The following is a 16,557-nucleotide window of genomic DNA, read 5'->3' as shown; positions in this document are numbered from 1 at the left end:
ACAGGATAATTTTCAAGTTGATTTCAAATCAAGTCAGTCGGGTGAGATTTTAACACCTCTGACGGTGAACATGGAGTTACAGACCTTATTGTCCATGTAGTAAAATGGAATTGTAATTGTTATAGCTTTCACGTATCTGTTTACATGCAAAATGAATACTTAGTAAAAAATTTGAAGTGTAGAAGAAAGATAGTAATTGACTTGTATAAATAAGATAAGCACCTATTTTTTAAAAAAGATAAAGTTAATTGTGTAGCATAATTTAAATATTTAACCTATTTGAATCAGTAATTGTATGCAAGTGAAAACATATATAAAGTAGAATGGTGTACTGCAGTCAAATTAGATCAATAGCATATAATGTACACATAGAAAAGCTTGAACTCCCAAGCTTAAAGTGTTTGATAAGCAGGCGTTTTCTACGAACATACAAACTACTGTGTATATGTTCCTGACAATTCAATTCAAGCTGTGTATGTTCCTTGCAAACTCAGCAAAAGATTTAATTAGATGAAGTCTTGTAAGTAGATGATTGATAAGAACACAAACTACTGTCTATATTCCTACTAAACGGTCCCAAAAGAAAAAAGCTAGATAGTTACGATAAATCCATTTCATACAAGGTGTAGCAAACTAAACTTAATACTGGCTGAAGGCACTGCAGATTGCATGCTGGTACTAGCACAGCAGAGAGTCTTATTTATGGTAAGCAAAGGCACCAAATGGCAAATGATAATGAGCTATGATGCTCAGTTACAACCCTGCACATTTTTAAACTTTCTTTGCTCTGTCTGAATCTTCCTAAGGAATGTTGACAGCAAGATTTGCAGTAGCTTCAGTGTCCTTAGTAGCAGGAGAGGAGTTCTATTTCACAACAAAATATCAGGGAAATCAATTCCAAATGCAGTTCTATTTCCAAGGAAGGATCCAAACAAAACCTTAAAACTCATAAACATAAATGGATCATGAAGAAGAGGTCAAGTGGTCAGAGTGTAATCCGAAGCGTTAATAACAAACTAAGCAATATCACTGATTTTACTGCTACATTTACCACAATAAATAACAGATTTAGCAAGCAAACAAAGCAAAAGATTTACAATATTTTTATTAGGGCACCCAAACAAAAGCAACACAAACCCATCCAAACAAACGACAAAAGCAACACAAACCCACCCAAAAAAAAAAAAATTAGGGCACACACATATATAGTCCTCCAACCCAAAGAATGCAATATCGACACCACAATTGAAAAAAGCAACACAACACCATAGATCAGTCCTTAACCATTGTGTAAACCCACCTGAACAGAAGTTATCTCCACATATCACAAGGAAAAGGGCAGAAAAAACTAAATGCAATCCAAAAGGGGCTTTTAAAAAATGAAACGTCCAAATAAAATACACCCTCAAAACATGTAAGTGATGTAACCACTCAACTACCACCACAACAGCCTACAAGAAAATAGAATTCCCTATAACCTAGCTATTTGGCCAAATAAATTAGCCAAGTAACATCGTCCAAACAGAAATAACAATTAACATAGGCAATACAAACCTAATCAGCAAAACACAACTAATTACACAACTAAGATACAATCAAACACAAGCATTACATCAATTTTACCAACATAACACAAGTGAAGCACACAATTAACCTCTAATTAAGCAATCAACCCCAACAAAGCCTTAAAAGGATCGCCCACTTCCAAAAAGGTAACCTGAACAAAATGTCAGAATATACTAACTATGGACAGTAAGGCACAGTTGCGGCTGAGAAATCGCTGCTACAATGAGATCCCAACCAGACATTGGAACCGAAATTGATAGCCAAACAAAAACAGGCCATTAAACAGACAAAAAGGGCCACTTCAATTTTTAAAATGCCATATGGCAGCGCAAATAAACCTCTATCCATAAGAGTGACCTTAAAGCAAAGAACCAAATCAATTTGACTTTTCAAACGGCAACTGCAAATGAAAACAACAGCAACAAAAAGAAAGAAAACCATTAAAGAAATAGACCAGGGAATCAAAGAAAGTGGACAAAGAGACACCACACACCAGCAAGGCACCCGGAAAATGAAAAAATAAAGGTGTCATTGTAAGGGTAAAATTGGCAATTCTCAAGTGGTGGATAGATATTGTAGCTACAGTAAAACCAAGTTTTCTCATTAAGGCTCATGAATAAATGAAACAAATCTAACAAAATACTTACCAGAACTAGAGTAATGTGTTTTGATGTAATTGTTGCAATGTGGTTGCAAATTCTTCAACTACATCTGCATCCCCACAAGCCTCTAAAAGCCGCGGTACATCGGAAAAACCTGCCATGGCGGCTTTGTGAACGCCCTCATATTTCTGAACGAAGTTCTTCATCTTATGGGCTATGTTGCGGATGCGTGTGATGTACTCTTGAATTTTTCTGTTCCAGCTCATAAGTTCATCATCATCACGAAAAACCAACCCAACTTTTGTGATTTGATCAATTATATTTTGACCCTTTCGAAAATATTCTTGAGAGGATCTCAAACCTCTACCAACCATCTCAAAGTCAGCGAGCACTGAGTCAATTTGGCTTTTAGATTGTAAAACGCTTGGGGGATGAACTGGTGGCAGGGAACATCCATATACAATTTCGGTAATCAAATCAGCTTCCATCCATGAGCGGCCATGATCACACATGCTTTTTTCAGAAACCCCCTCGGAATTTTGATAAGCTATGTATAGAATACCCTCAACTTCTCGTAAATCAACCAAAACAACAGCATGATATGCTGTTTTCTCTACCTCCATACCTTTCGTATCAAATCTCCTCTCAGTCCTTAAACTACCACCTCTTACATACACATCACCTCCATCAACATTATAAGTAGTGTATACAGGCACAACTCCTATAACTGGAAAAGATTTTAGCAAATGCTTCAAGTGATAGTTTCTGTCTTCTTTTTCACAATCTATAATCCGACAGTATTGGATAACATGGATACCATGATTCCATAATGGTATAACTCTGGTTTTTGCCTCAAGTAGTAGGTCAATAGGTTTCCACCTACTTTTGCGATCAGGATACTCTTTTTTCAAATCATTCTCCCATTTTTTGTGGTCAAATATACATTCATCTTCAGTCAATGAGAATCCCTTGCTTGCATTAGAGTACAACAACCTCAAATTATAATCAAGTTGCTTCACAACTGCTGCAAATGCACACATATTGGGACCTTGTTTGATAGGAGGCTGTAAAATCTTCACCCCATTGTATACCTCCCACCGAAACTGATGATTTGATAGTTCCTCAAAATGTTTGTGATGTTTTGGCTGCATATATAACATTAGATTTATAAATTAAGGTGAAAGAAAAGTAAAGTTTGTGAGATTAAGGAGAAGATGAAGCAAATTTATTATACTCATGAGTCACAACATCAAATCTGCTATTCAAGAAAAGCCAACAGTAAACTTACAAGACTTAGTAATCCCTGATAAACACAGTAAATCAAAGTTCAGGAAGAGATTTGGTTGCGCTTACAGCCAGGGAGCTTTGTTGATTTTGAAAGGATGGTTACCCAAAGCATTGACTAGGAATATAATTCTAATGAGGTTGGGTAAGGGTTGACAAAAAAGTATAATACCCTACACTGCAAAGAGGGCTTCCATGTAGGAGGGATTTTGATGAAGCATCAATTGAAGAAGTACCAAAAAGTTTCTCTGATCCAGAGTTTAGGTTCATGTAGATTGCCCACCTGTTCCAGGATTCCTTTACAGTACCAAGAGGGAAGATTTGAGTTGGCAGACTTCTGTTATAAAGGATTTATTGTATTTGTGGGAACATAGTTCACATAAGACCAAAATGCAAAATGCAAAATGCCAGAGAAAGAGATCCTATGTCAATTTGAAATCTATTGTGTTGAGGAACACAACTAAATGGTGGAAAGACCATTCTACCATCATTATAAACAATTTTATTGGGCTAATACGGGTTGAAAAACAGAACCCCTCATTTAGATTTGATAAAATTCTCACATGCAAGACAAGGCACTGGAGACAGCGACTTAATAGCCACCGAAAGCTAAGGATCATCGTCAGGGTCAATTAATGAAGGAAATAGCAAATACAATATCAATCCAGTTCGAAATCCTCATCAGATGACAGTGATTTTCTAAGAAGAAAGAGACCGCTATGGAAACGAAGGTCAAATGACTGATATTTGGCGGTAAGAGTGGTGGTGTAAGAGGTTGGTCTGGAACAAAATCCAGTCAAGACCAATCAGGAGACATCAATAGAATGTCAAAGTAAGCGTTGCACAAAAATCAAAGTGGAGGTAATGCTATTTATGAATGTGTTAAAAAGTCTCTACACTGTCAGTTCTTGCCCGGAGGCTTCTTCCCATACACAGAGACACTGATTCTGTACCCTGTATCTAATTTCCCACCTGCTGCACTTTTATGAAATATCCCTCAACCTGCCCTTTCACTATCTCTAGACTTCAAGAGTTATCTATAATTTTTTTTGAAGTCCTCAGATGGAAAAAGGTTATGACTACTTTAGGAGCCCAATGCCAATGTATTCCCATATTTCTGACATTCAGAACAATTTTGCACTTCCATATTTATCAATCCCATCTACAAGATACTTTATTCTATAACAAAACGTCTATATACTCTCTATTTCAGCCTTATTTTGGAGGTACAGTTCCTTCGACTTTTAAATATTCTTTCTTGTCCTGTCCATTACCTCCCCAATATTTCTTTCCTTTTTGTCATCTTCCAATGGAAGGGGTAGACTCTTCTTAAGGTTTAAGAGAGCTAGAATCAGCAAAAATTGTGCTTAAACAAAACGTAAAAATTTGTATCAACAAAGGATCAAATTTCCCCTGAAGTCCTCTTTTGACCCATTATGGGCTTATAGGTCATCCTCTTGTTTTGCTATCTTAGACTTTAGCTTTGCTTCAAGCCCATTTCTGTCTCTTCTTGGACCAAAGAATACCTCCGCTGTTGCAAAATCTAGCCCAAATATTGAATGTGTTGATCCACTACACTCATATGCTAGTTTCTCTCTTCTTCCTTTGTTAAATACTATCACAACCAGAAATTTCATTTCTGCCTGCCCAGTTCCTTCCCTGCTCCTTTCCCAGCAACACCCAACTCCTCTGGGGTTAGAGGGTTCATTTTATTCTGCTTTTTCAATATTTCTGGTTGAAAATTTAAAAGATGACATAGTTTAATCTAAGGGTCAGAAATTCAGAATCAGCACCTAGATTTTTCGGAGGAAGTGTTGGAAGAAAAAAAAGGGTGATTACAGAATAGAAAAACTTCATCTATTGGCAGCAGAATCCTAACAAATGAGAAAAGAGAGTGGACTGTTAACCTAACAAAACCAGATCTGAGAGAAGAACTGCAATAAAAGATATCTACTTTGAAGAAAAGCGCAAAAGTTCAGAAGTATCAGGAGAATTTCAAGTATGGGCTGAGAGACGATGACAATATCTGGGAGAAGAGGAGAAATTAGTGGTTAAGAAGAAAGATACACCATCTACTCCTGTATCCCGAAGCCTGGCTGGCCCTCAGCAGCCTTCAAGCCGGGAAAGATATACCTAGCTTGGAATAGAGCAAAGCAAGACAAGTCCCCTATCGGCTTAAGCAGATTTCTATGTATCATTTTTTCTTGTTCAAGTGTAATGTGATAAATCTTTTCAGCTAAAATTTTACTAAGCAGATGCAAAATGAACGCTAAAAAATTTAATTTACCTCTTCATTATTTGAAGCAGAAACTCCATGAGGAGGTGACATTGTAAAAGAGTCGGCATACAGACATAGCATCCCCTCAAATTTTCCTATGATCAACAAGAAAAGAGATCTAATCATGCAACAGATGAAGAGAAATTAACCAAAACACTGCACAAATTAAAGTATCACTGAACCTCAAAAGAAAACAATCACCATTTCTAAGCGAAAGTATCTTTATCTAAATCATTAAGATAAATCTATCCGTGTTTATTAGCCACCATTTCATACAACCTTCCCCCCCAACAAAAGAAAAAATGGATGGAGGAGGATTTTTCACCCTATATTCCCAAGGTTTAATGAAACAAATAACTCTATCAGTTGTTTTTAAAAAAAAAAAAAAAAATCTATCAGTGTTTATCAGCCACCATTTAATACAACCTCCCCCTTCCCCCCCCCCCCCCCCCCCCCCCCCCACACACACACACACACACAAACAAAAGGAAAAAAAAAGATGGAGGGTTTTACACCCTATATCCCCAAGGTTTAATGAAACACACCGTGTTCTCAAGAAATAAACACAACATACCACAGACGTTTTCAAAATCACCATGTAATTCCAAACCTAACAAGCGAAACTCCGTTAAGCCTCCATCCCTGATACGTTAAACTCGCTTTCCCTCCGTCTTCCAAATTAAATTTATTTCTCCCCACTCTCTCCTTCCCTAACAGGGAAACCCACCCCAATCACCTGCCCCCTGCCACCGGCCACAAGAGGCTAGCTCATTCACCCAGCCACCACCAAATAACTCACTCCCACCAGCCACTTTAGCCTCACCACTCACCGCCACCATGTAAATTTGATATGCATTCATCAAAAGTCACGACTTAAGAAACTGAGTGGAGTAAAAATAATTTGACGTTTAGATCAACACAAAAGTAGAAAACAATGTGAGAAAACTTGGACTTCAATTATCCAGTCTTTGCATTCATAATTTGTTACCTAAAGAGAAAAAACAACTTTTTGGACTCACTTGTGTTATTGTCACCAACTTTAGTTGAAATTCAGACAACAATACATGTGTCCACCAACAGCCACATCACACCCATCCCATCCCAAGCATGAGACAACAGAAGCAATGGATATCACTTGCAAGGTGTTCAATAATTCAGACACAAAATCTCATAGCAATTTTCTGGATTAAATTTAAACTGGTTTTTTCTGTTGATGTCCATGATTTTTTAAGGATTAATTGGAAAAACAGGCAACGAATAACCCAGGGGAGGAGAATAAGACTGTAATAGTGCAAGAAACTGTAATTGGAGATGAAGTGTATGGAAAAGTTTCATGTCTGTCTTTATACTTCTACATTAAAGACCATGCACTTAAGCTTTAAGCAATTTTTAACCCCACCCAAGGTCCCTCCTCTCCTCTAATCTTCTCCCATCCATAGCTATTTTTCCTGAGAAATCTTGTTTCCTCTCCCAATTGAAATGGAAATTGCACCAAGTCTTTACCCAATCAAAGGGAGGCAGTCACGGTTGCTAGCTGCATTGGGTGGTTTTAGCATCTAAGGAGCCGATGATGTGGACGGAAATGTGATGCTTCTTTGGGTGGTTATTGGGGGTTGAAATGCATAGGAAAAAACAAGAGAGAGAGTGAGGATCAGTGAGAAATTTTTTGCAGGCAGCAATGGAAAGAGAGAACAAAGGAGTTTTCGTGTTTGTGAGGGGAGGAAGTGGAGAATAAAGACTGTGGGAAGGAGGAGAGAGATAGGGTTGGATTAAAGAGGGTGGGAAGGGTATTGAGTAATGGGAAAAGTGAGTGGGATGTCAGTGTTAAGGGTACACGGTGAATTTTAAGTCATTGGGGTACATGGAGAACTTCATTAAACCTTAAGGTATATGGTGGAAATCCCAAAAGAGAGAAGTAAAGGTCTACAGCCTAAAACATTACATGAAAATTGAAAGTGTAAGATGACTAAGATCCCAGCAAAACAACATACGATCTTGAATAAGTCCAACAATTAATCTAAGTAAATATCTAGAGATTGCAAATCAGCAGATTATATAAAATACGAACCTGGTGATCCCGTTACCCAAACATCATGACCAAGTTCCACAAGATCAATATTCTGGCAATACCTGCACATATAGATAGTTACTAGTACACAATTGTTTTGAGTAAAGAGAAAGAATGAAGGAGATTCAAGCTTAAATAGACACCATAGGATAGAATAAAATTCCACATATAATTCCAGCAAGGACACTATCCAAACGCACAAAAGAGTAATAGAAGAAAAAAAATAGCCTCCAAAGAAAAAAGCAGTTAGAAGACTAAACAAAGAGACGACACACAAAAAAATAAAGCCCTTTAGGGACAATTATAGTTTTTAACTTCACTAATCACACAACTGACAGCTTGCAATCCTTATATATGGGTCATTATTGCCACCACATATTAGCGTCATACATCCCAACTTGTATAAAATATACCTTTCAAAACCTTGAAAAATTGCATTATATCAACCAGTATTATTATGCAAAACCAATGAGACGGTCTGAGACTTGTGAAAATTGCATGAATAACAAAGTCTACAATATGGCAGTATAGCAAATTTAAACAACACAGTAAGAACAGGTTTCATATCCCAATGATGGATAACATTTGATGCCAATATTCCATGATGAACCAAACTACACAATAAAATAAAACACAGACGATATTAGTTATACAGACCCACAGAATCACGCCTATATCGATTGAAAATCTCCTCGACACAAAAGGGGGGGGGGGGTTCAAACGACAAAATTGCTTTCATATCATGTGTATATTCAATATCATCATGAATCCATTAATAAAACCCCAAAGCTGAAAATTTACATCAAAATAAGATAGTGATATTGAAAAAAAAAAAAAAAAAACACACAGAAGAGTAAGGTCATCAAGATTATATCACCTTTTCATGGCTACAAGTTGCACTTCGAAGCCATCTTCACGCATTAAAAAATGACTCTTATCTGAATAGTCCTCCTTCTTTATGATCCTCCCTTAATGTACACAGAGGAGGCATCATTAGTACACACACACACACACACACACACACACACAAAAACAACTAGATTAACCGCCGAAATGTAAACAAAACAATCCTATCAAAACCTACCAGTTAAAGACTCTTTTTGGCTCCCACATTCCACGTCTTCCAACATGTCATATTCTTGTATGTAATCAACGATTTTCATCAGACACCCCCTTGCCTTCTCTTCTTCTAAAACTTTCTCACTACCATCAGAGTGACGCTGCCATGCCAGGAAAACAAATATTAGATTATAAGCCTAGCCAACTCAAGAAGAATAAAAGCAGTGAAGCAATCACATACCTTGCAAGGGAGACTCATTTCCTTTTTAGCCCTGTGATTTGTACACGCGAGTACATTAGGTTAAAAGTAAACCACGAAAAATAAATTGTGCAATCATAACAAGCTCTAATGCACACAGCCATAATCAAAGATGCTATTAAGATAAAAGATGTATCATCATTCATTAGACATCAATGAAATAGGTCTCAAATTGGATAACATGGTATTTTCTTTTCCCCAGGTGTGAGGAGGTTGGTATCAAACGGCCAAAAATAACACTAAAGCCTTGCTTAGTTTCCTTAATAGTCTCCTAAGATGTTACCTTTATAGTTATCTGATCTTGCTTGACAACTAAGGTGAACTCTAGTCCTTGAGAATAGTGATTAGTTTATGAGACCACTCAATGGAACTTCGGTGATTTGCAAATATAACCTAATCAAATCCAGCTACATACTTATACATATAAAGCCGAATAAATTCTCCACAAAATAGTCCCTTGACATCTATTTTTGAATGCCAAGGGTCCCTTTACTTTTAAGGAAAATTACACAACCAATAAAGCATACCATATACATAGATGTTGTAGTCATGCAACTAATATCTTAGTATGATAATTTGGATATTTGAATGGCCAAAATAAACCAAATATGGTTACTCTAAAATCTTTAACAAGACCAAATTTGACATTAGTGGCCAAGTATGACTAAAATGACCACTTGGGAGTTCAACTAGTATCAAGAAACGATGAAAATAATTAATGTATGGACACAAATACAAACAGGAAACCACCCCGCTAGTAATAACATCCTAAACTCCTTTCAAAAGGAATCACCCTTGAACCTAGCTTATCTTCATAATGGCTCACTTGCATTTCCATAAAAAGAATATTAATGCCTCTGTAAATTCAGAAACTTCTAATTCCACCACAACCCAAATTCTCAGCTAGTTACACAAATTCCCTCCCACAGTCCCACTAAGTCTCATAATTGCCTAACAAGCCAGATGAAATTTAAAATATATAAAATAAAAGATACAGAACTAACCAAAACTAAATGATGAGGCTTTACAGCCTAAGGTATTGACTTCATGGCGATGCTCGCCGTCTTGAACACCAAGCCCAAGACACATTCACCATCATCCATACTCTTAGCTCTATCTCCCTGCTTAAACTCTTTCAGCTTCACTTAATACCTTTAACTTTTTTGAAAAATTGGTCAATGCCTGACACTTTAACTACATGTCTCATATTTCCATAATAATAAGAATCCTCATATTATACCTTCTTAGTCTAGCATTGAACCTTTCACTTTCCCCATCCATACCAGCCGAAGTTCTTTTTTATTTTCCTTCCAACACTTATTGTCAAAATACCACCCCATCCACAAGCAAATAATTTTTTCATCCCCAACACTTATTCTCAACTTTAGCTAGAGAGAGATCAGCAACATCAGTGCTTCATCTTCTTATTTAATAGAAAATGTTCCGCTACAAGATCAGCCCGTTAACATTAGAGTCCCTTCAGTGCACCTTTTATTCACACAAATATTTTGAATAATACAAAATATTCTCTCAAAGCTCCCCACATCCAGGAACAGGATACTTAACTCAAAGGTCAAAACTAGCCTTATTACCCTTACCACCCAGACATTCATGCCCTCCCAATTTCTATCACAATATTCTCAAAAACCACAGATATATGCCAAACCCAGAACAGGGATGTGTGAACTTCACCAGAAAAGGTTCAAACAATCAAACAATGCACAACCCAGTGACTTACCCATTGCAAAAGATGAACAACTAAATCTTCATCTCCAAATCACTAATACCCCTGGTTAGGAATTAACCACACTATACGCAACACCACAGCAAGTGTGTAGAAGATACCAGCAACTTCTATTGATTGGAAACTACAAAGTATAACCACCATAATACTCTTAACCTCACAAAAAGGTCAAAATCACCATCTATCACAACATCATACATTCATAATCTAAACCCTAGACTTTCTAATACTATACCCAAAAGATATTTACATCTGACCTACTAACGTTAAATCATGAGACTACTAAAAATGGAAAACTAATTTTGCAACAACAAAAAAAATTCAAGAAAACAGATTATTACAGGGAAAAAAAATCATAGAAGAGAGAAAAGCTTACCCGTCCCTGTTCTCCATCCCTGTGATTTTCGTAAGTTTACCAGTAGAGAGAGTATAGTAGTAACAGCAGTGACACCAGCACCATCTACTTCTGCTACAGCGTTTTTTTTTTAGAGAGAGAAAGAAAATATCAAGAATCCCAGCATATTCAACAATCAACAGTACATTTTTCTCTCTCTAATTTTCTTTTCTTTTTCTTTCTTTCAATGGTTATTTTGCTTTGTTGGGTATTTTTTGGACTAAAAAATGATGACTATTGTAAAAAGAGGACCCTTTTTTTTTTGGAAAAAAATGTAAGTACAGAAATGCCCATATTAAATGGGGCTTCACCAATATGCAAATACAAAGTATAGCCTAATCTTAAAAAAAAAAAAAAAAAAAAAAAAAAAAAAAAAAAAAAGCCTAATCTAATTATATACTTGAACACGAAGCCAAATTAAATTCACCCTAGATACTTGGCATTTCTTTTGAATGTCAAGTGCCCCTTTATTTTTACGAAAACTACTTACATGTAATTTACAGGATACAAAAGTATATAAGCTTAATATAATATGAAAGTCTTTGAATATGCAAAACAAACCATATATGGATAATCTAGAGTCTTCAACAAGACCAAATTGGTCCAAATATGGATTTAAAAACCAAGTATGATCAGAAAGACCTCTTCAGTAATACTTGTGTTTTTTTTTACAAGACATCAATATGAAATTGGTGAAGTAATACACTAGAGTGCCCATATTTTGTTAATACAAGTATGATAAAAAAAAAATAATAAAATAAAATAAAAAAGACTACATGGGTGCTTGATTTTAAAAATGGATTCAAAATTAAATGAGAAAAACAGTAGCATCTACTAGTATTGAGAATCAATGAAAGCAACTAATGCATGGATGCATAAAAATAAGTAAGAAACCAACAACTAGCAATAACATCTTAAAGTTCTGCCAAGTGAAGATACCCTAAACTCGATCTATACAATGGCTAACTTTGCCCACAATTTTCTACCGAAAAGATATTAACGTCATGTAGCTTCACAAGCTTCTACTTATACCACAATCAAAATTCTTAGCTAGTAACCTGATGTCTCGCCCACTTAGTCTCATAGTTACCTAGCCAAAAGACCCCAAAAAATGATGCTGAATTTACCAATGATATTATTAATCACAAAAACTAACTGAACCTCATGCCAGGTTACTGTATGAACTACACCATAAGGCCGATAACAAGATGCTTCAACAAATCAGCAGTGTGCCCAAATCTTATAGCATAGATCTATCTAGCATCAAGATATGATGTACAAACTTCTAAAAAATAACTAAACTTTCGAGAGGAGTAGGCGTCTGATGAATTGGTATAAGTCATCAGATAAGGGAGATGCAGCACTTAGATGAATAATTTGTTCTGCACTTAATGTGCATGACTTAATTGCTCCAGGCCTACAAATTTTTTCTCAATATGCTTAGTGATAGTGGAGTCTGATCCTTCAGGTTTGAATTAAAGACATGATTCTACATTCTCTCATCTCTCTGGATGCAACCAAAAAACAAGTAAGCACTTTCTCAGCTTCTTTGAAAGAGAAAAAGAAATAAAAGGCCAGATTAATATATATCTATACACCCATGTGGTTGACCAGGATGATATTTAAAACATCAGTATTTCTTCAAGATTTCAGAAAAGACACAAACGAAGCTATTTCTGGCATAGTTTGATAATATGACAGAAAGGAAAAGAAGTTCCTCCTGATGCCTGTATGTCAATTTTTTTGTACTCTCTGGATGTAAAAAAGAGGAAGAGGGGTCAGCTACACATATTCCACATAAGAAACTCGTTCATATTAACATACCAAGTTGTAAAGAGTAATGATTATTATATTTTGCTCTTTGAAATGGCCAAAAATTAAAATCACCCAAACCAATGACACAGGTACAGGAATACAGCCCCTCAACTCAATATTTTGCTCTCATTGTCACTTACATACAAAAACAAACAAGTGCAGCAAGAATTGTGTTTGGACCCTTTGACACAGCCTATTGATACTAGTCAAGTATTTGGATCTGAGCTTCTTTACCTAAACAGGAAAACAGTAAACCTTTTTCAAATCCAACCCTTCCTCTACCAATTATCTTGCCTATTTCCCAATAAACCACTGGAAATCATCCCTAGCAAACCATAAGGTGCAGCCAAAAACAAGCTAAGGAAATTTCCTATTGAAAAGACCAGAGCTAATGACCCCTGTAAAAAAGGCTTTGAAATTCACCACATAGGCACATAGTGATGTACCCTCATTCATTTCCAATGTTACATGTGTAAATTGAAAACCAAAACAAGCATTTACGTTGGTTAATCTGAGTCCTAGAATACTTGTGACTATGAACACTACTAACTGAGACAAGTATTCACAGTCACAAGTAATCTTGGACACAATCTGTGAGCAATGTTCCCCCATTCTTCCTCCTCTGATCAGCGATGGCCACTTCATGTCAAACCCAGCAACCTAACAAACAGAGATATGACATGAAAATACTGAATTTAAGGACATAAATACTATGGAAGTTAGATCCATGGAAGTTACAGCTTTTTTTTTAATTTCCTTCATCCTCAATAATTGAAGAAATTAAATTAAAAAAAAAAAAGGTTTTACAAACCTGACTTTGCAGATATGGAGCTCTCCTCTCCATCCAAGAAGATGGATCTGAACAAATTTCCTAGCATCACTCTGTATGTGTTTTTTTTTTTTTTTTTTTTTTTGAGCTCTCCATATTTTCTGAGCAGAAGAGCATGAACGAGGCAGGACTGACTCCTGAGCGGCGTTGTCCACTCCAGATTTACATTGAGTCATTGAGTACCGCCTTTAACTAGTTATACTTTACCAAGTACTTCTTATTTTGACTGTGGGGCCCTGCTTACTAGTAAAAAAAAAGTACTTCTTATTTTGACTTTATCATTTTTTATTGCGGTGGGAAGATATCTCAGTCTCAAAATTGAAAATCTTACGGTCAGGATTAGAAAATTACAAGCCATTAGGCGATAGCAATGTCGGGTGGGTCGAGTAGGAGACCCGCCCTAGGTCTTGGTTTAACGGGTGTAAAAACTATACTCGTCATAGGTGATAGGGCGGGTTGAATTTTAGACTGTACCCGTTCGCAAGTCGCAACCTAATCCCACATCATACTCGCCCCGTATCTCTCGAGTCCCCCCACTTTGTAATTTGTACCCACCTTGTACCAATATCTATAATTTTTTTATAAAATAAATTATTATACATAAATTTTAATACTGATGTTTTTTGAAAAAAAAAAACAAACTTATACAATAAATAAAAACTTGTGTTAAGTAACAATGTTTTTTATTATTATTATTATTATTTATATTGTGTATAATTGGTATATTGGATAAGGCGAGTCTTGGGTGGGGATTAGGTGGTGTGAATATCCAGATGGTGTGAATCCAAGTGGTGTGGATATCCAGATGGGGATGGAGTGAAGATGATTTTGAAATTTTACCCACCGGGCGAGAATGGGGATGAATTTTGGACTCGTCGCGGGGATGGGTAGAGGTTGGGATGAGAATGTTAGGAGGGGATGGGGATAGTAAGGCCGACATCCACCTCGCCCCATTAACATCCCTACATACCGAGACCTGTCAATCAAGTTATCAGGTCGGGTACGGAACGAGTCATATTGGGTCGAGTCAAGTTTGGGTCAACAATTAATCAAGTCAGGTTAAGGTTAAGTCAAGTCAATTTGGATTTCTGATTTCGAGGGTGGAGGAAAGGCGAGGTTTCTATTTTTACAAGGGTCAGGGAAAGGAGGGTTGATTTTAAGGGAAAGGGGTGCAGCGGCCTACCGATTCCTAGTGGGCATGATGAAGGACGGAGTAGCAAGGGAGGGGGTTTACGGTAGTAGGGGAATGGATAGCAAGGGAGGGTAAAAATTTCTATTAGCAAACTTTATGGATAGCAAGGAAGAGGTAAAAAGTTATAAAACCTTATTTTTATATAATTAAATATTAAGATTTGGAAAAATTGTCCATAAGTACATAAGGAGCAATGGTAGGAGGACAATGATATAATTAAATATTAATAAAAATTATAAAAAAATATAATTAAATATTAATTAAAATTATAAAAAAATAAAAAGTTATATTATAAAAATTTATTTTTATACCTATCTAACAACATATTATATGATAAAAATATGTTTATAGTATTATTGTTAATACGTAAATAAATATACAAGTAGTCAAAGTTAGTACTACATCCGTTTTACATTAGTTGCAACTTTGAGCTTGATACGGATTTTAAGACAAAATTAAATAATGTTTAATTAATGAATTAAAGATAAGTAATTAAGCAAGATAGGGGAGAGAAAGTAAAGGTAATTAATAAATTAACTACCACCAACCAACAGCAGCCACCGTACCATCGTCGGCCAACAGTGCCACCCTGAAACCACCCACCTCACACCGTAAATTCAACCCATCTCAATCCGAACCACCCTAAAACCACCTACACATACACGAACAACCATAAAACCATTTCCTCTCCACCTGAACAACCCCGAAATCACCCCCTCTTAGCTCGAAAAAACACCGAAACGACTAACCACCCCCTCTTAGTTCAAACCACCTTAAAACCACCCTTTCTCAACTCAAACCAACTCGAAAACCATACATTATCATCGCAAACCACCTCGAAAACTATACCTTCTCAGCGCAAACCACCCCAAAACAACTACCCTCGCTCACCCCCTAAAACTACCCACATTCACCCTAAATCGCCGTAAAACTACCCCTACTCATCCTGAACCACACCAAAACCACATTAGTAACCCTAATCCACCCAAAAACCGCCTCGAGCCACCCCAAACTTGCCTAATCACCCCTCGTCCCCTCAAACCATCAGGTCTAAGCGTTTAGAAGAGAGAGAGAGGGAGAGAGAAAAGGGAACATATGAGGAGGAGGGCGACTTTGACGGTGGTGATGACCATCAATGACAGTTAAGGTAGTGGTTAGATGCAGCGACGACAACGGTAAAGATGGTGCCACGGTGGTTTTGATACGTTCATGGGAGATGAATGAGTTTTGATGATTGTTAATTTAATTGGGTGACAATATTATGTTAAATATGTTAGAATAGGAATTTAATGAAGTCTGATTTAGGTAGCTAAATAGCAATTAGCTAATTGTGTTTTTAACTCTTTAATAAGGGTATTTTTGTATTTTTAATGAAAAAACTACTCCCTCCGTTTCATAATGTTAGTCTCGTATAGAATCAATCACATAAAATAAGAATATTTGGAATTTAACATTAAAGTACAAAAT

General features: G+C 36.4%; 1 protein-coding gene across 3 annotated transcripts; it reads right to left on the bottom strand.

Moving 5' to 3' along the window:
* Window positions 1-332: 332 nt before the first annotated feature.
* Window positions 333-14,045, bottom strand: LOC145574320 (uncharacterized). Of its 3 annotated transcripts, none has more exons than XM_081632074.1 (10): window positions 13,881-14,045; window positions 13,571-13,729; window positions 11,237-11,329; window positions 9,099-9,129; window positions 8,883-9,018; window positions 8,676-8,766; window positions 7,799-7,860; window positions 5,740-5,825; window positions 2,214-3,313; window positions 333-864 (listed from the first exon to the last, which is right to left on the bottom strand). In XM_081632074.1, the coding sequence occupies exons 3-9, from the start codon at window positions 11,251-11,253 to the stop codon at window positions 2,219-2,221; spliced, it is 1,518 nt and encodes a 505-aa protein (XP_081488200.1). In that variant the 5' UTR covers window positions 11,254-11,329; window positions 13,571-13,729; window positions 13,881-14,045; the 3' UTR covers window positions 333-864; window positions 2,214-2,218. The 3 variants fall into 3 exon arrangements, with proteins under 3 accessions (XP_081488200.1, XP_081488201.1, XP_081488202.1); XM_081632075.1 differs by having other exon boundaries at window positions 11,237-11,326; XM_081632076.1 differs by lacking the exons at window positions 13,571-13,729; window positions 13,881-14,045 and having other exon boundaries at window positions 11,237-11,603.
* Between the last annotated feature and the right edge of the window lie 2,512 nt (window positions 14,046-16,557).

The sequence above is a fragment of the Chenopodium album genome, chromosome 13 (genome assembly GCF_948465745.1).
Source record: "Chenopodium album chromosome 13, dcCheAlbu1.1, whole genome shotgun sequence".
In the NCBI taxonomy this organism is placed as follows: Eukaryota; Viridiplantae; Streptophyta; class Magnoliopsida; order Caryophyllales; family Amaranthaceae; genus Chenopodium; species Chenopodium album.
This window is presented reverse-complemented; position numbering and strand designations above follow the sequence as displayed.

Excerpts from the sequence above, each read along its gene's own strand:
- LOC145574320 (XM_081632074.1), bottom strand. Across the intron at positions 9,019-9,098 it reads AAATGAGTCTCCCTTGCAAG|CGTCACTCTGATGGTAGTGA; the intron begins GTATGTGATTGC and ends CTGGCATGGCAG. Across the intron at positions 8,767-8,882 it reads CCAAAAAGAGTCTTTAACTG|GGAGGATCATAAAGAAGGAG; the intron begins GTAGGTTTTGAT and ends GTGTACATTAAG.